The 22,585-nt window shown below is 36.6% G+C and overlaps 2 protein-coding genes across 11 annotated transcripts in view; both read left to right on the top strand.

Moving 5' to 3' along the window:
* Positions 1–22,585, top strand: part of Myo81F (Myosin 81F) — a 1,428,838-nt gene that overhangs the window by 922,929 nt on the left and 483,324 nt on the right. The window lies entirely within an intron of this gene.
* LOC138913450 (homeobox protein 10-like) lies at positions 1,049–3,589 on the top strand. Of its 3 annotated transcripts, none has more exons than XM_070217246.1 (4): positions 1,049–1,812; positions 2,649–2,719; positions 2,910–2,969; positions 3,035–3,589. In XM_070217246.1, the coding sequence occupies exons 1-4, from the start codon at positions 1,787–1,789 to the stop codon at positions 3,403–3,405; spliced, it is 528 nt and encodes a 175-aa protein (XP_070073347.1). In that variant the 5' UTR covers positions 1,049–1,786; the 3' UTR covers positions 3,406–3,589. The 3 variants fall into 3 exon arrangements, 2 of the variants coding, with proteins under 2 accessions (XP_070073347.1, XP_070073346.1); XM_070217245.1 differs by having other exon boundaries at positions 1,050–1,812; positions 2,671–2,719; XR_011419206.1 differs by lacking the exons at positions 1,049–1,812; positions 2,649–2,719 and adding an exon at positions 2,783–2,844.

The following is a 22,585-nucleotide window of genomic DNA, read 5'->3' as shown; positions in this document are numbered from 1 at the left end:
GATGTTAATGCTAAAAATGAAAAACAGATTTTGATGAGATCATACAATCATCTAAAAATATTCATAAATGGAGAGTTTAAAGAGGGGGATCATGTACGAATAAGTAAATATAAGCATGTCTTTGAAAAAGGTTATACTCCAAACTGGACAACGGAAATTTTTCGAATTCGGAAAGTACAAAATACATCACCCACCACATATTTACTTGAAGACTTGAAGGGTGATCCAATTCAAGGGGGCTTCTATAAACAAGAAATTAAAAAAACAAAATTCCCTAATACTTATCTTGTTGAAAAGATTCTGAAACAAAAAGGTGATTATGTGCTTGTGCGTTGGCTAGGCTTTTCAAAATCGGAAGATAGTTGGATTCACAAAAAAGAAATTCTATAAAATCAAGAAAATGCGAAGAAAAATTAAATTCCACAGATTGACGTCAATGCCTCAAATCAAATTATGTTTCTTCACACGCACAATTCCTATTTATAAAGTGTGAAGAAACATGTGAAGATAAGAATTCGAATGGAATTGATTATGTGCTTGTGCGTTGGTTAGGCATTTCACACATTGACGTCAATGACTCAAATCAAATTATGTTTCTTCACACACACACACACACACACACACAATTCCTATTTATAAAGTGTGAAGAGACATGTAAAGATAAGAATTTGAATGGAATTGATTATGTGTTTGTGAGTTGAGTAGGTTAAGAGAGCGTGCGTGTACAGATAAGAATTCGAATGGAATTGATTATGTGCTTGTGAGTTGAGTAGGTTAAGAGAGCGTGTGTGTGTGTGTGCAGATAAGAATTTTGTATGGAACTTAAACTCTAAAGAATCTAAAACAAATAAAAAAAAAATGATTGTATAGTTACGCACTGTCTAGACTTTTCCAAAATTAGCTGATAGTTGGATTCACAAAAACAACAACTTGAGGCATACAATCAATTAAAATGTACGCATTGACGTCAATGCGTGAAATAGACTCATGTATATATTTATGTATATACATATACAAATCTAGATGTTATAAAGGGGGGGAAGCATTTTAAAAAGTTTTCAGTTTCCGTCTATTCGTTCCCGCAAATCAATTTCGGATCGTTTACTCGTTTGCGCAAGTCAATTTCGGATCGTTTATTCGTTTGCGTGTGCATTTATCAAAAAACTTAAAATGTCGTTCTTGATAATATTTTTTTTAATATCATTAATGAATCCGGTTGTGAAAATGTTGCCGGTGCCTAGTGAAATGTTAATCATTGAGAAACCCTCTATCTCAAATAACTCAATTGGAGTATTTATAAATATGCCGAAATTAAATAAAATCATAAAAATTGACTTAAAATTCGAGATCTTGGAAGATAGCCATATTTTTATAGATCTTATGAAGAATAGTACTAATGACAGTGAAAAAAATTTAAAAAGTGAAGTGGACATGAAAATAATTAATGCTAATAATAGTATTAATACAACTGTGCTTGAAGAAAAAATAAAAACAACAACAACAATTACACCTACAACATCAACATCAACATCAAACCCACCTACTTTGATAAGTAATAAGGAGGAGGAGGAGGAGGAGGAGGAGGAAGAAGAAGAATCAAGTACCCCAACATCTACAACAACAACCACATCTGCAACTACAACTACATCTGCAACTACAACAACATCTGCAACAACAACAACAAACTCACTCAATCATTTTGATATTACTAAAGATACAAATTTTGAGAAAATAGAAAATAAAAGCGTAGGAGCTGAAAAATCACAAGGAATTGGTATTGGTATCGATGATAGTGAGTCAGAATTTCAAAACGTAAGTGAAGCACCTAAAATAACTAACACAACTCAAGAAATAGGGATTGGTATCAATGATAGTGAGTCAGAATTCGAAAGTATAGGACGAGTTCCAATAAAAAGAAATATCACACATAAATTAAAAAACACTGTAAACATGCATAACACTGAAATAGAATTTACAAAGAGAGGAATAATAGAGAATTTTAAAAAGCAATTAATTGAGAATGAAAGGAAAATAGGGGGGCATCTGGATTTAGGAAGAAGGGGGTTAAATAGATTCTTCACCGTAAAATATAAAAGTGCTACGGTAGGTGTTAAATGTCACTACAATAATATATATAGAAGATTGAATTTTAAACGTAGTGTAAATAAATCTAAACGTAGGAATTCAAAACATATAACTACTCCCCACCACCACCACCACCACCACCACCAGCAACGAAAATCTAAACGAAATATTAGTCCTCCCCTAGCAACATTAAGAATAAATTGCTTTGAATTTGCTGAAGTTCTAACACATGCACTAATACATGCAGAGAGACAGAAAGATAGGAAAGTATATGAAAGAATTTCGAAAGATGCTGATATTATTTCTATGCAAGAGAGTAAAAGGGAAGAGATTGGAGATGTAGAACCAGGATATCTTGGAGATGACCCACAAATAAATGAAATAGGTATTGAAACAGCAGAAAAAATTAATGCAATATATTTGAGAAAGAGAAATATAGAATCTCAAATGCTAACTGAGTATTTAAATAAAAAAGAAAGTGAGATTAGTACAGATACAATTCTAATTAATGACATTAATGACTTCAAAATAACTAATAGTGATACTATAATCTGATTGAGTAGGGAAATATGTTTGTTTTTGCAGAATTTAAATAAAGAAGTTGCTAATACTATTTCGAGTGGAGTACAAAAAGGTGAGTTGAATAATAAATATACATATATAAAATAATATTTATTCTTATATTATTTATATTTTCAGAATTTCAATACTTTAACAATATAGAGGTTAATAATACTATTTCGAGTGGAGTACTAAAAGGTGAGTTGATTAATAAATATACATATATAAAATAATATTTATACTAATAATATTTATATTTTCAGAATTTCAAAACTTTAACAAAAAAGAGGTTAATAATACTATTTCGAGTGGAGTACTAAAAGGTGAGTTGATTAATAAATATACATATATAAAATAATATTTATACTAATAATATTTATATTTTCAGAATTTCAAAACTTCAACAAAAAAGAGGTTAAAGACGACGCTCTGGGTTCATATGATGAAGATGACGATGATGATGATGATGATGACCATGATGTGAATATTTTCGATGAGGATAATCCAGAGCCATGTATTACAAGATCACCTAGTGAGGAGGAATCTATTCTTGTCGAAGGTGGAATAAGTAACTACATACAAACTATTCCTTTAAATTTAGATAAGGATAATGATGAATATATAAAATCAATTCCTTTAAGTAATGATGATAATAAAATCTATATATTAGAGGGTGGTATAAATAGTTATGTACAAACTATACCACTAAATATAGAAGAAAGTAAGCAAATTGAATGTAATTCGAAGAAAACATTTTAATTGTTCTTTAAAATAAAAAATTTATAATATTGTTTTTGGAAATTTTAACATTAACCTCTAATAAGCTATGTTTGTTCTTTAAATTTAAAAAAAAAAACAAAAAAAAATATTTTATAATATTGTTCTGAGAAATTTTAACATTAACCTCTTAATAAAGCCATGTTTATTCTTTTAAAAATAAAAATTTTATAATGCTGTTTTGATTTGTAATATTTGGTTTATACATTACCTTTAATTAACCTTTAAATAAAAAGCGATGTTTATTCTTTTAAAAATAAAAATTTTATAATGCTGTTTTGATTTGTAATATATGGTTTATACATTACCTTTAATTAACCTTTAAATAAAAAGTGATGTTGCTAGATTATTATTATTATTATAGATTTCATTTATTTTTATTATAGATTACATTTATTCTTTTTCACAATCCAGTAAATTTATTTCTAATTCTGTATAAAACATTTCAAATGTACAATCATCAATATTTTTCTTTAATTTTTCTATTTCAATGTCTTGATTATTATTTCTATTAGAACAATTCTCTATTTCTTTTATTCTTTGCTCGAAAACATAAATATTTGCATTTATTTCATCAAGTTTATTTTCTAATTTTTTTTCTTCTATTTTATAATGTCCATATTGTAATGTATTAATTTTATCGTTTTGTATAACGAGCTTTGTATCTTTGTGACTGAGAACAACTTTTTTACATTTAACTGTTGATAAAAGATGATTTTTAGATCTAATCATTGACATAGATCCGACCACTTCCTCTTCTGAAAACAAACATTTTTTAAAACTATTAAAAGTTAATTGATCAATAGCACTTCTTTTAACCCCCTTTGATTTTTTCACTGTTTTTTCAGAGATGTCATTAATATTAGATGACCTAAAGGCATACATTTTCGATCTTAAACCAACAAATTCAGTCATCGGTCTTCCATTGAGTTCATCTTTAAAAAATCCCAACCTCTTTTTATTAGCTTTAGGAAAATTATAGAGATTTAATAATTCATCAGAATAATCTGATGTATCAAACTTCATCTCAATATCATTTTGAATATCTTTATAAAAATCATCAGTATTAATTGTGTATATAAAAGAATCTGTATCCATATAATTTAATTGCACATTTTCATTGTATTTGGGTTTTATATAATTATAATGAAAATCATACATTTTCCATTTTGATAAATCTAATACAACAAAACCCAAATATACAGGTTTATTGTATAACACATTTAACCTTTTCATTTGAAAAGCAAAGAAGTTTTCTGAAAACTGTTTTACGCTATGGAAGTTGGACTTTGAAATAAGAGATCTAGCACAATGTCTTTTAGGTCCAGCAGAGTCTAATGGTGAAGCACTTTCCCATTCTGTAATTAACTTTACATCCACTCTTTTATCAACATTTTCCATGGTTTTTCCATAGACAGCATTATTTAAAAGTTTAAAAAAATCTTTTTCAAATGCATTTTTTGCATTAGTTCTATGAAATGTATTCAAGTCAATGTATGCTTTTAACCAAGGCTTCTGCAAGAAACGGAGACCTCTATGGATTTTTTTTAGAATTAAACCATTTTCTATACACTGTTGAAGATTTTTATAATGAATAATATATTTTTCTTTATCCCTTAAATCAGCAATTAATTTTTTAATTTTATCTCTGTTTGTTGGTAATTGATTATTGCAACAAAATGGAAGATCATTGTGTTTGTTATGTAATTTATAAGGATATTTTAAATCCACCTCAAAAATGTATCCATATTCACTATTATCTCCAATCTCTGAAATATTAATACTATCAAGTGATTCCCTTGAAAGCCATTCAAAACCTCCATATGGTAAAGATTGTGACATAGCCCAACCATATAAATTATTTGCATCCAAATAAACTAAATATGATGATTTTTGAGTACTATCAAAATTATCAACATATTTATTATTTGCTTTAGCATATCTACATGTACATTGTACTAAACCACCTCGAATACCACTTTGAATAAATTTATATTGATCTATATCAGTTAATAAATCTAATTCAATTTTAGTACATTTCAACATAGCTTCCCATGATAAACCTGGTGTTGTGAAAAAATGTGCTGGATCAAGGGAATAAATTTTAATGCAAAGTCTTCGGAAGTTTTCAAAGACATCAGCCATTAATAAAACATCTGTTTTCAAATATAACTCTAAATAATCTTTTAAGTTCTCACATGAAAACTCATTCCATACCTCTTGTGCGTGAGTGTAATTTTCGTTTGAACATTCATTTTCAGTTAAGGAACTATAGAAAGCTTCTTTAGGAGGTAATATACTTTCTTTTAATTTCTCAACTGAATCTAAATATTCATAAGGAAATACACCCTTTCTTCGCATAAGGTTAAACTGATTTTCATTTGGGAAAAATGATTTTGTAATATACATTTGTTCACTATCCAGGTTTGAAGCTAATGTATCTAATGCAGAAGGCATAAAACGAAACGAATCTAGAAAACGGATTTCAAAGTTTTCACCATTACTAATAGTTATAATTTTTGATATTGAAATATATTGTTCCTTATTTAATGGAATTACCTTTATTTCACCAGGTATGAGAGCCAAATCTTTTATAAATAGATGACAATCATACCTGGTGAAATTGTGGAAGAAAACAGGAATAAATTTTGGGACTTTATATTTTAAATTGCACGCATTATGTGCTGCACCCCTAAATTTTCCTGTGAAGTGACAGTGATCCCTAACTCTATCTAATAAAAGAGGAGTGTTGCATATATGACAATTAATTGATTTTTTAAAATCTTCTTCTTCAACATCAGATATAATTATAGGTACATTTTTAGAAATATGATTCTCAAATATAAGTGTTAAATTTTCTATAAGAGATAGGAGGAAATTCATTCCTGAGTTTAATTTAGTTTCTAAAACAAACTTATCTAAACTATTATCATGTGCACATTTTATATAGTATGCATATGAAATAGGCTTATGAATATTTACTATATTTAAATTTAATGTTTCAATTTTATTAATAGGTTGAAGGATGCATTCAAAATCAGCGTATACTGTGAATGGTATCATCACTTCCTTTTGAATATTCTTATATTTTAAAATTGCATCCCTCGGGTTTGGTAGACGCGATACCTTTTTACCACAGACTTCAGAGTGTCGGTTGGCAGCATCTTCACTCAATGAATAATTTAAGCAAATTTGGCAGAACCATTTCGTTCCTTTATCTCTCGAAACTTGAGAGGAAACCAAACTAAAATAAAGATATAAAAAAAAAAAAAATAATTTTTTTAAATATGAAAACATATAAATATTACAAAATGTAAAACAAAAACAAATCAAAAAATAATGATACATAATAATAATAATAATTATGATATTATAAAACTACTTACTTTGATAGGTTTTTTATCCAAGTATAATGTGCTTTACATCCTTCCTCCACTAGCAGCATATTTATAGAATTTTTCCTCACTTCTGGGTAATAGTATATAGGTCCAAAAATAGCTCCATCATCGAATCCAAAAAGTGTTATATTTATTTCTTTATTTTTCTCTATAAATTTTTTGATATCTGACGGTTTAAGTGGAAATTCCAATCCACTGAAATTTAATGTGATCCCATTGACTTGAATGAGATCATCATATATATTCACTTTATAACTCGTGCACCTGCCTGCATTTTTATTAAGGTTGCTTAATGCAGCGATTAAGGTCCACTTAAAACAATATTCATCATTCAGGTTTTTAACATTTATGATTGCATTTTTATTTTCTAACCAAGAGGGTAGTTTAATATAGGATGATCCTCTTAAAGGTGAATATTGATTGATATTCATTTCCAATCGAATGAGATGAATCAATGTCCATCCACTACCCCTTTCTTGGAATTCCTCCATCCTCACCAAAATTTTCTCCATGTGCTCCTTATATTCAGTTTCTATATTGGAGTTGGCAGTGATTATTGTCATTTTACTTTGAAATGACTTTATTTCTTCACATTCCACTTCTTCCTTCAAGAGTACATATTTTCCAAAAAGTTCAAAGTTAATTTTTACTGATCCATAACTCTCTAACAATGGATACAAGTGAGGGAGAAAAGCTTCTCCTGCTTCCTCCATAAATTGTGTTGGATAAATCACATCATTACTACTATTTTCATATAGATAGTGAATAATCCTTCCTCGGAATCCAGATCTGATTTTTTTAATTTTCGAATCCACTGGCTCTATTACATTTCTTTTATGCTGCTCCGTTCGCAGATGATGACTCCACGAAATGTTAGCCGACAGGGTAATATTGCACTTATCACAATACTTATCCATTTTTGATTTGTTTTTGTTTTTGTTGTTTTTAAATATTGTTTTGAAATATCACTTCTTCTTCTTCTTTTTACTTTATTATACTTTACTTTAACTGTAAAGTATTTTATTTTCTTTTTTTAGTTTGTCCACAAAACTCAAATTTGAGTATTTCACAAGATAGCAGAGATTTCGAATCCACTTGAAACAAAAATTAACACGAGTTTTCTTCAACTTGAAATTTCCGGAGGGTTCACACGACGATTTTATAAGATTCACTCAACTCGAATACTTTTCTTAAACTGAACTACTTTCCACATTTCTTCTTGACATGTAACTTTTTTGAAAACTTGATTAAATAAACAATCTCATTGTTTTTGTGGGGGGGAGTTCTCGAACTCACACTTTTGTCCACAAAACCACTGAAGATAGGTTACACTAACAGATATCATCTACAATCCTAATTGAATTAACAAAATGGACACGCATAATAAAACACCCCTCTCTCACGCTCCTACACACAATTTTCAGGTAAAGATCACTCTAAGCAACCACAAATTCTAGGCATGACCCCTCTCTCACACTCCTACACACCAGAACCAATCACAAATTCTAGGCATGAAAAAACACACCTCTCTCACACTCCTACACACAAATTCTAGGCATGAGAAAACACACCTCTCTCACACTCCTACACACCAGAACCAATCACAAATTCTGACACCTGTGTGCATCTTAACGGTGACCCACACACTCCATTTCTTTTCTTTCCTCACACTCTTTCTAAGTGACCTTTTTTATGCTAACTAGGTCATTATGACACCTGTGTGCATCTTAACGGTCACGCACACACTCCACTTTTCCCCCTTTCTCACCATTTTTCTCACCTACACACTCCATTTTTCCCAACCTTTTTCCCACACTTTTATTGATTAATTAAGTTAATTAGGTCATTATAACACCTATGTGCTAATTAGGTCATTATAACACCTGTGCAACCATGCGTGACTAATTGGTGCTAATTGGTTTGACACGATCAATTAAAAGTGAGCCAGCACCCGTATTATCCTACTACTCATATTCCATGAGAGGTTATATGAAATGAATGGTGTTCATTTCGTTTGTTGTCAAAGTGATTGTGGTTCCAAAAAATATCTGGAGCTCGAAAAAATTAAAACAATGCAACAAAGAGGATTCTATCTTAAACACCATGCGCACTGACTGGTTCATGGGATTCCATGGAACCCTCCCATTCAAAAAGCGGTCCCTTTAATAGCCCATGGGTGGAATCAAGGCTTATAAAGAAGAAGATGATACAAACAGCAGATTTTCTGAAGTCAGCCAATGAACTTCTGTCTTATCACTGGTGCAGCAAAATAAATATATTGTAAAATTAGAACTTGTCTTGTTGATTTTTTCATTGGCAGGATGGTTTTATAGGCAAAGGTTCTGCCATAGCACAGACCATGGGAATATAACTTGTTTCTGATCATCTTACAATAAACCATTCGTAAACCAATATATGGATGCAGCTATGTAATATTATTTGTTTTTATTAGGACTTAAAAACCGCTAGTGCGTACGATTAAAAAAAATAAAGAATTAGTGAGATCCATTAATGCACTCAGAATAGATTCAAATAAAAGCTATCATCCATTGTAAAAGCAGACACAATAGTTTTAATTTGCAAATTACATTGCAACATTTTGTAGAGGTATTTTAACAGAAAAATAACAGGAAATGTAAATTTGAATACAACAATTTTGTCAGACCAAGCTAGCTTTTTAAAATATAGACGTCCGATCGGGTCGGTTTTCAAACTTGATCTGCGTACACATGTTTTAGGACGTCTGTGAAAGTTTTAAGTTGCTAGCTTTTAAACTGAGCTCGCAAACGGTATTGAAACAGACGGACAGACGGACGGACGGACAAACGGACAGACGGACATGGCTATATCGACTCCCCTCTTGATCCTGATCAAGAATGGGGTCAATGGGGTCGGAAACGTCTCCTTCACTGCGTTACAAACTTCTGACCAAAATTATAATACCCTCTGCAAGGGTATAAAAAGGCCGTTCTATTTTTAAGAACATTTTCAACTCAGATGAGAACATCAGAATTCTCTGTGTAGCACTCCCTTTAGGTGAGTGACGGGTATTAACGTTGTCTCTTGTTCTATTTATACCCGTTACTCGTAGATTAAAAGGGTATATTGTATTCGTGCAAAAGTATGTAACAGCTAGAAGGAAGCGTTTCCGACCCCATAAAGTATATATATTCTTGATCAGGGTCACTAGCCGAGTCGATTTAGCCATGTCCGTCTCTCCGTCTGTCCGTCCGTATGAACGCTGAGATCTCGGAAACTACAAAACGTAGAAGGTTAAGATTTTTCACACATATTCTTGGGCCTCCAACGCAGCGCAAGTTTATTTCAGCCGAGCGCCACGCCCCCTCTAACGCCCACATTCGCCCACTAACGATTTTAAAATGTGTACTGCGCCCACATCTTTAAAGATTTCCGAGAAGTATAAATGCAATTTTGTTGTGTATATTTATACCTATTGAAATGTAGAAGAAATTTTTCAAATCGGACCATTCATTAAAAAGTTATACGCAATCAAAATTTATGTATCTATCTCCCTCGCACTCCATTTAGCTGAGGTTCGAATATTAGATAGTCGGGACACCAACCCGAGTTAAAATAATACCATTCTATTTTTCGCAAAAGAGAACCCAACATTCAATTTATTTCACATAGAATTGAATTAAACAAATCAGAAACTTCATGGCATACTATGATAAAACCAAAATTGAATGATTCATGCAGGGCTCTAATTGGGATAGAATGGTATTTTTCAAACTTACCCATTGGCCGAAATCCTACTTTTGGACTTAAAAAATGGTATCGATGGGTCATCTATGGTCTGAAAGCATTATTTTTTTATCTCGTAATCGGCCATGAAAAGACAGTTATTTCTGCTTTTGAATTATGCAAATCGAGCTTTTTGCTCGAAAGATAAAATTGATTTCGTGTTTTCTTTCTAACGCCAAAATACGGCAAAAGAGTGATGATAGTGCCAAAATAGGTGCAATCAAGTTGGTACTGTGCACTTCAAAAACTTAAAAAAAAACTGGGGTGGCCGGGTTGTAGAAAACGTCCCACAAAACTACTTGAAATCTAGTTTTTCCTTCCTTTAACACTGTTGCACCACCTATAAAATTATGATTTTTTTTTATTAATTCAATGGTTAAAAGACACAGGAGCTGTAAAAAATTGGTAAGGTTGCCAAAACTTGAAAGTGGTCAAAAATGTTTTTGAAAATTTTAATCGCGGTTTTCTGAACTTTTAAAAAGTCGTAATTCCAAGCTTCTTTAGCGAGGACCTATTTCTATTTCTCATCACAAATTTTCAGTTAAGCGTTTTCGTTGGTCAGATATAAGCTTAAATACATTTTTGGATTGCAGACGATTACTCCTCATGTCCAATAGCTTTGAAAATTGGTTTCCATACTGTCCTTCTAATTATCTAACATCGCTGATTCAAAATTTTTAAAAATCGCTGGGGGCCGTTTTCCATAGGTAAGTCTGCTATGCCCTTTTGGCATAAAGCATAAGACCTGTTGGAAGGAGCCTGTTTGTCGAAACGTGTTGGTCAAATTGGAGTTTAATGAGCCCCTTTAGTACCTTGAATAAGACGCTCAATAAACAAATTGGTCTGTAACTGGCTAAGTTGGTTGAGTCGGCATTTTTCTTTGGGATTGGCACTAATTTTATTTCTTTCCAGCATTCTGGGATTTGGCCGGAAAGCCATATAGAATTTCAGAGATTGAACCATTTAGCTTTCTTTACCTGAGATAGTGTTTGTATCATTCGATACAAAATTTTATCCAGTCCTTTTGCGTAGTCTGGGTTTCTAGAGGCCAAAAAATCGGAAAAATCTGTTATTTTAAAGAGATAAATATAGAGCTGCGATGTATCTGGGTCCCTGATCGGACCGCTTGTAACTTCTCTGGTAGACGGGGTATCGGGGTGTCTTGAATAATTTCCAGGAATTGCTCATCTTCTTCTTCTGACCATGAGTTCCCTGTTTGTTTTATCTGTTTGTATTTTTTCAAATTTTTTATACTTTTCCAGATGGATTGGAAGTTAGATTTTCTCTTGTTTCGAATGTAGTCTTGAAGGGTCTTTTCTGCAATTAGTGCTTTGCGGTCGTCTTCGAATTGTTTGGTAATATAGAACTTCTGCCGAAATAGCTTTTCCGCTTCTTGACAGCACTATTTTTTCGGAACGTACTTGTTTCAATCTGAAATTTTGATTGTATTTGACTTGGTAATATCTTTTAATGAATTGTTAACAGTTTCTAGGGTGGTAAAGTTTACTCTTTCAAAGGCGATAGCCACTTTATTGTAAAGTATTTTGTATGAATTTGTGTTTGTACGTTTATTGTTTATAATGATCTCTATAGGGAAATGGTTGCTGTTTGCGACTTTGCATCTGGAGGAGTTCCATGAAATGTTAAGGTCTCTCATGTTGCAGAACGTGAGATAAAGGACTGAGTATTGTGCTGGGCTAAGAGAGAAGGTTGGGGAGCCGTCATTGAGGCACACAAAACCTGCTTCCAGCGAAATTCGTTCAACTGTAGCACCCTTATGGTCGCTATTTGTGCTCCTCCTTGTTATTAAGAGAGAGAGATTAGACGGTTTTCGAAATTTGATGCGCGTCTAAATCTGCTTATTTTTGTTTATAAGTCCCTTATCTTTCCTAAAAAGTGCATTATTGACTCGTTTGATGCGGAATTATTGTTGCTAATGGTAATGAATTCAGTGATTTTTTTCCCCAGTGTATCTAGTTTGTCCATGGCTAAACACTGGTGCACTTGTAAGAATCTACCCTGACTATTGTTTCCCTTCGTTATGTTGGCATATGAGTTGATGGAGTGAATCAATTTTGCTGATTCCGCTGAGCTGCTAAGAGTACTATTTGCTTGCTGGCTTACCCAAGACAGTGAGGGTACGGCTGAACTTCCACCCTAGCATATATATACTTTATTTCTTTTGGGAGCGGTTGCTCTTGAAATGGATTAATAATCTTCCTGTTGGAACCAATTCTTTTTTATAATCCTTATTTTTCCTCATAACTCTGGTGATCTCTACAATGGGAACGTTTTTAAATTGTCTGAAAGATGCATCGGAATGTTAAAAATGATGCCGGCTTTGCTAATAAAGTGCTTAAAAATTAAAGTAATGTACCCTTCCTCTGCTAAATTCGTATTATCTACTAACTCATTCACTCTATCGGCCGAGCTGCACGTGACCTTGCAGTATTTAATTTAATTTTAATTTAATTTATTTTGGTTTTATACCAGTGCTACAGGCTAAGTGAAGCCTTTTAGTTATTGCACCAGACACTTCGGGTACAATATTTTTACATTACATTTACATTTTTACGCCAAAATTCAGCTTGTTCAGGCATGCCGATAACTGGAATTGGTTGATTGACTTTCTTTCGGCTGAGTCGTCTTTTTTTGTCTATACAGACAATGAAAGGGCCCTTGTCTTACAATCATATTTATTTTACAAGGTATTATTGTTATTCTTTTCACTCACAGTCTTTAATTTGTTTTCACTTGGTTTTTACCGTTGTTTGGTAGATTGGGTGTTTCTTTCTTCTTCTCTTTAGTCTTCTGTTCCTGGATTCCTTTGCTTGTTGTCGAAATTGTTGATGCAGCGTAAGTTTTAGTTTTCGGGATTGTGGTAGCTTTCCCTTTCCTTTTGAACTCATTTTTGGTTCTCCCAAGAAAACTGCTGTTTCCAAGAATTCCAGGAGTTCTGAGAAATCTTGATCGAACGAGACTTGAGCGGCAAAATGGCTTCCAATAACTTTATATATTTTGGCTGTAAACTAGTGTTACTTGACCTATTTCTTATCAATGACCCAAGCAAAATCATACATTATGATCAGGTTTTTATACCCCACTTCTCCAGACATGACTTAATATTTTTAACATATGACTTGACCTTTGACTACACATTTAATTCTTTTACGTATAGAAACTACAAAAATATAAACTGTGATGAATTAAAGACTGCATTTTTCTGTTGTGACTGGTCATGTATTTACAATCTTTGTCATGTGGACTGACAATTAGATATTTTAACCAACAATATCCAGTATTTGTTCAACAAGTTTGTGCCCCTGAGGACCAATGTGATTAAGCCAATGCAAAATCCGTGGTTCAGCGGCGAAATTAAAAATCTAACCCGTCAGCGAGATGTAGCTTACCTCCGGTGGAAGCGATACAAAACTGATGAACTTCGCAAGCAATACAAAGAGGCTAGGGTAAAAGTAAACAAAACAAGAAAGGAAGCTACCTTCGGCCAGCCGAAGCTTATATACCCTTGCAGATAAAAGAATGCTCACTCGGTGCAGTTCCAGGGATTCCAGATTCAACGTTCCTATTTATTTAAATTTTGTTTTTAAGTAGTCAAGAATCAAAACGCCTACTTCCTATAAAGATACAAAGAATTTTCTTATATTTGTTTGAATATTCCTATGGGAGCCTTAAGATATAGTGTTCCGATCCGGCTCGCTCCGACATATGTACTACCTGCAATAGAAAGAAGACTTTCAGGAAAGTTTCATCGCGATAGCTTTAAAACTGAGAGACTAGTTCGCATAGAAACGGACAGACGGACAGACAGACAGACGGACAGACGGACAGACGGACAGACGGACAGACGGACATGGCTATATAGACTCGGCTATTGGTGCTGATCAAGAGTATATATACTTTATGTGGTCGGAAACGTCTCCTTCACTGCGTTGCAAACATCTGACTGAAATTATAATACCCTCTACAAGGGTATAAAGATCAAATCAGCAAAGAGAGAGAAATTTAATGTTAACTTAAAGAATATATGGACCAAGCTAAAACAGTTAGGTATTGGAGAATGTAAACAGCAGACAGAGTCTGAGGTGGACGTTGAATTAATAAACAAAAAGTTTTTGGAAATAGATGTACCTGAAGCAACATACAATCCGTACCTGAATACTCAATCCGTCTGTGATAGTTTTAGCTTTACATGTTGAAGAACTGGGGCGTCGAATATCGATCGTAGTTGAAGGCAGCTTCCGGAGGCGTTGCGGCTGTTGCAAATAGCCGGTGGCAAGCTGTGGGGGAGAGACAAAAGCACTCGGCGATCGCGACGATAGAAAAAAATGAGAACACTGGACTTTTCGTGACTTAGCGTGGACCGGCCGGGCGATGTATTTCGAAGTAGTTCACAGAGAGTATTAAACTTCAGCTAATTGAGCGCTGTGCTTCAGAGCGCTGTGTAGAGATCCCGGGCGCAGGAAGGCGGGAGAGCGAAAGAGCCTGGAAGTAGGCATTCCCAACGAGGGAAGAGCGGGCATTGGAAGAGCGGGGGATTTAAGAGCGGGAAAAGCGGCGTAAACATTCCACCCTCCTTGCAATCGCTAGCGTTGCAACGAAGCCACACGTGTCGTGTAGGACTGGTTGCAGGCGCCGGACAGGATCCACCCGAAAGCCGTCCTCTGGGCCACTGGGAGTCCCCTGTCGACCAAGTGGAAGCCAGGTCGGAAGACCTTGCCGTAGACGTCTAATAAATAGAAGCGCTCGTTGGCCAAAGGGAGGTCGCCGTATTTGCTGACCACGGTGTCAGCGAGCTCTCGTATGGGGGTGCGGATGCGGACGTTCGGCTCCACCTTCAGGACCACCTCTAACTTGAAGCCGTCGCGCTTCGACCGAATCGTCGCCGTACAAATCCGCTCGTCGCCGACGGTGGTAGTCGGCAAGCGAAACGCAGTCGCCAGGGATGCGTCGATGCAACTTGTCGGTGTACACGGGTCGATGAGGGCGGCCGTGTTGAACTTTTTCATCCCGGTCTCCAATGTGACCATGGCCATCGGCAGGACATTCACGCTGCCGGTGTCTGAGGAGGCTGAGCGCGGCGGAGAGTCAAGCGCTCTGCGAGTTGGCGGATCTTGCCGGCGCGAGCGCTGCTGAGAAGCGGCGGATGCCGAGCGCCTTGCCGGGGCCAGCGCTTGGCGTGTTGGCGGATTCTTTCCGGATGCTTTCCGTTGCACGTTTTGCATTTGTCGCCACTGCGACAAATCACGTTGGAGTGCTCGTGAGCGAGAAAATTCGAGCAGTACTTATTGACAAGGACTGCCCAAAGCCGCTTCTCTGCGCTCAGCTTTAGAAAACTCTGACACTTCCGAAGCGGATGGATTCCGCGGCAGACTCGGTATCGGTAGGAATTCAAACCACGAGTACGTCTGCTCTCCAATGCCTGAGCGCTGCGTGGACGAGGAACCATGATGTGATCTGGTAGTGAGTAATGGATAAAAACAAAACAACATATGGAGATGATTTGAAAGTGCTTAGATAGCGAGGATGGTTGGGGAATTATGCGGAGGCTATTGGTTGAGGAAGACGGTTGGAGTGTTCTCCTGGCAAAAGAACCACTTTGGTCACGGGACGCTTAATAACCCTGCGTGCCGTGAGAATGCTGACGACACGGACATTGCCGTCAGCCCCTGGAAAACAGAGTCGATTCTGCCAAGACGCCACTCATTCGAGGGCCGATTGTCCTCCCTGACGACTACCATGACGCCAACGCGGAGATTTGCGGTCGGGGACTGCCACTTGTTACGCTTGTGGAGCTCTTTGAGATACTCCTCTTTCCATCGAGCTTGGAATTGCTGATGGAGCGCCTTTAAGTGTTGCCACCGATTCACAATGGATTTGGATTCCCCTTTTTATTCGGGATCCACTATGGACAGAAGAGATCCGCCGACTAGAAAATGCACCGGTGTCAACGCAAAGAGATCAGTAGGATCTTCAGACATAGGAGATAGCGGTCTGGAATTTAGACAAGCTTTAATTTTCGCTGGGAGGGTTGAAAGTTCTTCAAACGTGTACTTTCGATGAGCGGTGGACTTGTAAAATAAGGTTTTGAAGCTTTTGACACCAGCTTCCCACAGGCCTCCCATATGGTGCCCCCGGAGGAATGAATTGCCAGTTGAGCTGCTGATGACTATACTCTTTTGCTCTTTAGCGGCGACAAAGGTTTTCCCATTGTCGGATTGCAATTGACGGGGACACCCTCTTCTGCCTACGAACCGAGCGAAAGCGGCGAGAAATTTCTCGGTCGTCAGATCGGATGTAGGCTCTAGATGGATGGCCTTTGTAGAGAAACATACGAAAACCAACACATACCCTTTTGTAATTAGGCAAGCGTCTTGGCCGTAAGAAGATGCACTAGCGTCCCATTGTCGGACTGCACTTGACGGGGACACCCTCTTCTGTCTACGAACCGAGCGAAAGCGGCGAGAAATTTCTCGGTCGTCAGATCGGATGTAGGCTCTAGATGGATGGCCTTTGTAGAGAAACATACGAAATCCAACACATACCCTTTTGTAATTAAACAAGCGTCTTGGCCGTAAGAAGATGCACTAGCGTCGTGTGCCCCATTTCTACGCGCACATAGATCGCAGCACCATACGCCTTTTGAGAAGCGTCAAAGAATCATGATGTTCGACTCGAGGGCACTCTGCAACTCGCGAATAGTAAGGTGAGCCTCTTCTGCAGAGTCAGCTCCCGAAAGGACATCATCGACGTACATGCAACCACAAATAACTTTACTCGCCCTTGGATGCGTTAGTTGCACGTCAGTCGCCAGATGTTGCAGGACCCGAATTGCCAGAAACGGTGCACAATTGACCCCAAACGTAACAGTTTTTAGCTCAAAATCGCGAATGTATCCTTATTTATTGCGGAATAAGATACGTTGGAACGCTGTCTGCTTCGGATCTTCCCAGATCTGCCGGTACATTTTCTCGATATCAGCACTGTACTCAAAACGGAAATATCACCATTTCAGGATCTGGATGGTTAGATCGGACTGTATGACCGGGCCAGCATGAAGGATATCATTTACCATTGTCTAAAGGGCTGGAGGCGTTGAATACCACTCGAAGTTTGGTGGTCGTACTCTCCGTATCGTGGGTAGGAGGGACTTCTCTCATATGGGTGAGGTCGAGATATTCTTGAATCACTGAGTCGTACTTGGATTTTAGCGTACTCTCCCTTTTTAGCCGCTGCTCGTTTCTTAAGAATTGAGCCAACGCCAGTGACCTGGAATGTCCTAGGAAGCATTTCATGTTCTCAGGATCTCGAAACGGAAGACTCACGGCATACCTGCCGGTATCGTCTTTTGTGGTGGTCCGAAGGAAATTATCCTTACAGATCACGTCGGATTCTTTTGCCAACTTTACTGGCAGATCCTCCACCTCCCAGAATTTGGTGAGGAGTTTATCGAGGGACGCTTCGTACGTGTGTGCAACATGCGTAGAAAAGGATGAAATTCGATCTTGCCTCGGAGCGGGTACTGGTCCTGTTAGAATCCAGCCGAAAATTGTCTCTTGACCGAGAAGAGAGCCACAGATGTTCGCTCGGGTGCCGCTTAGTAGAATGGACGGAGGTATATCGGACCCGATTAGAAGATCTATTTGTGCGCTCTCATAAAACTTTGGATCCGCTAGTAGAAGTTCGGGAAGATCTCGCAGGAAATGTTGCGGAAGCGGACATGACGGAAGATTTCCGGCTATTTGCGGAAGCACGTAGGCAGTGGTGTTTAACTGCAACATAGGCCGGGTCGGAGAATGAATCGTAAATTGGCAGAGCTTTTTAGTCTCAGAGAGAGCCCGTTTGATTAAGAGACCTTTGCCTGGATGACCTGGAACGGCAGCTTAATCAGGTTGAAAAGGCGCTCAGTAATGAAGGTCGCCTCAGATCCGGTCTATTAAGGCTCGCGCTTGGTAGTTGGAACCCTGATGGCATATATTAATCATGGCGGTGCCTAGGAGCACTGACCTAGAGCCCGCCGCAAAATAATTTTGATGTGTTGGCTGCGTGCCACTGGGTGCCGGGGGACCGGGAGTATTCGGTCTGGATCTGGGAGTTGGCGTTGGATTTGCGCGCGCTGGTGTAGGAGGGTGTGATGGCGGCTGCGGCACGTGAAGCAGTTATGTGCGCTTTCGCAGTCGCGCAACTGATGTGTCCGCGCAAAGAAGTTCAATCACAGCTTCCGTTTGATATAGGCGATGCGTTGGTCGACCGTCATCCGGAGAAACTGGGCGCATGTGCGTATTGGATGGTTTTCTCTATTACAGAGATCGCACCCTCTAGGTTGTCGAGGTGTTACCCTTGTCTCATAAGAATTTATTCTCCGAGACGCCGAGTTGGATGTGGATGCCCTGGGCTGAGTTTGGCTACAGCCTGATGGTCAAACATCATCTATGGCTTCTAGTCTTCTGTGACGCTCTGTTAGGAAAACGTTCAGCTCATGTCACGTAGGGATCTTGGCTTTGTTATGAAAGGACTGCTCCCATAGGGAAAGCGTAAGCTTTGGGAGTTTGGATGAGCACATATACACCAAGAGGCAATCCCAAGTTTCGACCTGAATACCGGACATTTCTAACGCCGTAAGGCACTCTTGGATGGTACTTTGAAGTTCTTTCAAAGCTGACCCAGACTCCTGTGTGTCGGACGGCACATTGAAGAGTATCTTTAACTGTTTATTAACAATCGCTTATTTTCGAAATGCTCAGTGAGGTCCCACGCTGAGCGAAAGCCATCAGTCGTAAGTGGTGAATTTGAAACTATATTGGGAGCATCTCGTTTTAGAGTTAAGGTAGAATAACTTTTCGACTGGAGTGAGTCTGAGATTGTTAATATAAATTGTCTCGGCGAATATTGAGGACGGACAACGTAGGAGGGACCGCCGCGGGAATATTTATTCGCGATTCCAATTCGGAATGTCGATCCGCGACTTCAATAAATTGGTTTAAGGCGAGTTCGGCAGCCGTTGCAACCATATTTGTGCTGGCTCGCGTGGATCTTTCGATGGGAGAAGGAGCCCTTTTGGGAATTGGCGTCTTGACCTTTGTAGGTGTGGGCGTCCTTACAGTGATTTTTGGTATTTCCGGTGATGGAGCAGGGGATAGTTTGTTAGAACTTTCTCTGGACATACCAAACTAGGATGCTGTTAGGATGGAATGGGCGCGCTGATATTTCGGACAACAATCATAGAGCCAATTAAGGACTCGCTTATGGACTGGTGGAAATAGGGTGTCGACCGGCTAAAATAGTCGATATCCGGGCTGAATTGTTGTGAAAATAATCCCCAGGCTTTTGGTGGAACGATGGAACAAGAACGGAAAAAATACCAAAAAAAAACTATAAAAAAATAATGAAAAATATGGTTTTTGATTAAGTATTTTTCGTTTACTATTTTATGAGGGGTGAATGGCCGAATTAGGATGGGATTGGATGTCCCCGGCAGTGTATGGAGATTGTTAGTATGTTTCTCTATTTAAAAAAACTATTCGGAGACAAACAAAAATACTTTGCAGTGGTATCATATAGATATATGGATATATCAAACTCAATAAATAAATAAAAATACTGGAATGGACGCGGTAAATAGTTAATTTGGACGCAAATCGGGAACAATGTCAATAAATTGATTCTACTGGTTTCTGCGATGTCGACAGTATTTTAATTCTTTTTGGAACTCTAGCGATGAGGGATATTTTTTTTGTAACTTTAATTTTAATTTTTTAATTCTCAGTATTTATTTAAATTTATTAGAATTGAGCATGGTATTTATTTGGAACAGCTCAGAATAAAGAGCACTTGGAATGATGGATACCAAAAATAATGCCCGAAAGATCTCGTGCAAAAAGCCCCTTTTGTGGGCTGTGTATAAGTAATGCTGGAATGCGCGGGAATTTGGAGATTTCTTTGGTATGCAGTTCGCACATATGAATGTGTAAATGTTATGTGCGCAACAAATATGTTGAATAGGAAAAAAACACACTGAGAATTCATCTCTAAAGCAGCGGTCGGCAGCGCCCTATTAAGTGAGCATAGGGTTTTGTTCTGCCTGCGCGCTGCTCGCACATGTATAACGCAGAACAGCGGTCTGCACACACACATCGATGAGCTGCCCAGTGCAAATTACTCACACAAATATAAAACAAAATGTCAACGTATGTGTGTGCCGACCTCTGCTCTAAAGATTATCACTACCCACCGGGAAAATTCCTCTGGAAAATAACATATTTTCAAGAGGTTTCTCCATACAAGGGACGAAACCTCATTCACCCCTTACATTTCTTCCATCTCTGGTTTCAAAATACACGGGGGTGACACAAAAAGTAAGGGGGAAATGAGGTTTCTATCTGGATCTCTGGCAGAAGAATGCAGGACAAAATCCACTGGTTTTTCGACTTCCCACATTATAGTTTTTCCACACGTACCCAGTTATGGTTTTCCTCCACTTGCAATATCTGCTTTTCTACACCCTCCCAGTTTTGGTTTTTTCAGACCCTCGCAGTTTTGGTTTTGCACTGCTTTGCAGTATCTGATTTTCCACAATAAAAATGATTTTTTTTGTAATATTTGTTTGTGTATTTATTAATAATATTTACAATCGAAACATTGGAACTACAAATTTTTAATGCCTGAAGCATTCCCGCGTTTTGCTTGGTCGAATGCAGTTCTTAGATATCCATTTCTTGTCTGTCTTCTGAAAATATCAAAAATAATTAAGATATGAATGTAAGACCAGGAATAATAATAAGAGTAATTACCATTATTATGTCTCCGCACAAAATTAAAGGATCTCTCCAGAAATTATACCTGGTTTGCCATGGCCGATCATTTACCCTCTGTTCAGTTGTTTTATGTCGGGTATCTATATCAAAAACTATGAGAAGAAAAAATATAATATGACAAACGCAGGCGCAACACTTCTGGTCCCAAGAAGTCTCAATCGGCCTGTCTGAAATAAATGTAATATTTTGATTAAGTTAAATAACTAAGTTAGTACTAAAGTACTATTTATATAACCATTTAATGAACACCTCACACCATTTACCACTGGTAAAGATTAAAAACATTTCAAGTGTCACTGAAATGCAGAATTTGTGTTGAAGATAGCATCCGGAGGCGTATATTTATTAATGGCGAAAATATCTGTGATAGTAGCCTTTGTAACGCTGAAATAAAGATTATAAAAAGACAAAATTTATTTTATCACTCACCTTTTTATTGGTTTTTAGATTAAAATTAACTATTTTCCTTTTTTCCAACAAATTTAAAAATGATGTGACCCTGCATTATATTCTTGATAATACCAAAATAAATACCATATAAATTTTGTGTAAATTTCGTTATAAAGTTGGGTCACACTTTGGCGCCGAATAAATATTTCGTTTAAACAATACTTTTCAGGGACCATAATCATTAAAGGTTACGTATATTATAGGTATATTAGGCATTTTTCGTGTTATCAATACCACCAACACGAATTTTTATATTTTAACAACACTTAAAAATGGCTTAGGCCACGATCTGACGATCAAATTATTTTATTTTACAAAAAATGTAAAAAACAATAATAGTTTTCTTTGTAATTTAATGTAATTCCTTGATAAATGTGATCAAATATTTTAATCGTTTTACCATGGCTTTTCTCTATAATTTTGTTGAATCCCACATTCATTCTTATTATTATTTGAAAAATGTTGAGTAAAATAAATTAATATTATCATTATAGACATTATGATAATACTTATAAAGTTTAATTTTTTTGATAAACAATTATTATTTTTTTGACGAATTTTAAAATTACTAAAAATTAAAACTAAATGTGAGAACAAGTCTTTTAGTTTTGGTGTAAATCATAGGATATTTTAATATTATAAGTTGGTGATTTTTTGGTTAAAAAATATTATAATCGTAGTGCCACAGAAATCACACAGCGCATAAGTGGCCTGATC

The sequence above is a fragment of the Drosophila takahashii genome, chromosome 3R (genome assembly GCF_030179915.1).
Source record: "Drosophila takahashii strain IR98-3 E-12201 chromosome 3R, DtakHiC1v2, whole genome shotgun sequence".
Lineage (NCBI taxonomy): Eukaryota > Metazoa > Arthropoda > Insecta > Diptera > Drosophilidae > Drosophila > Drosophila takahashii.
Note: the sequence above shows the minus strand (reverse complement) of the source record. Positions and strands in the feature narration are given on the sequence as shown.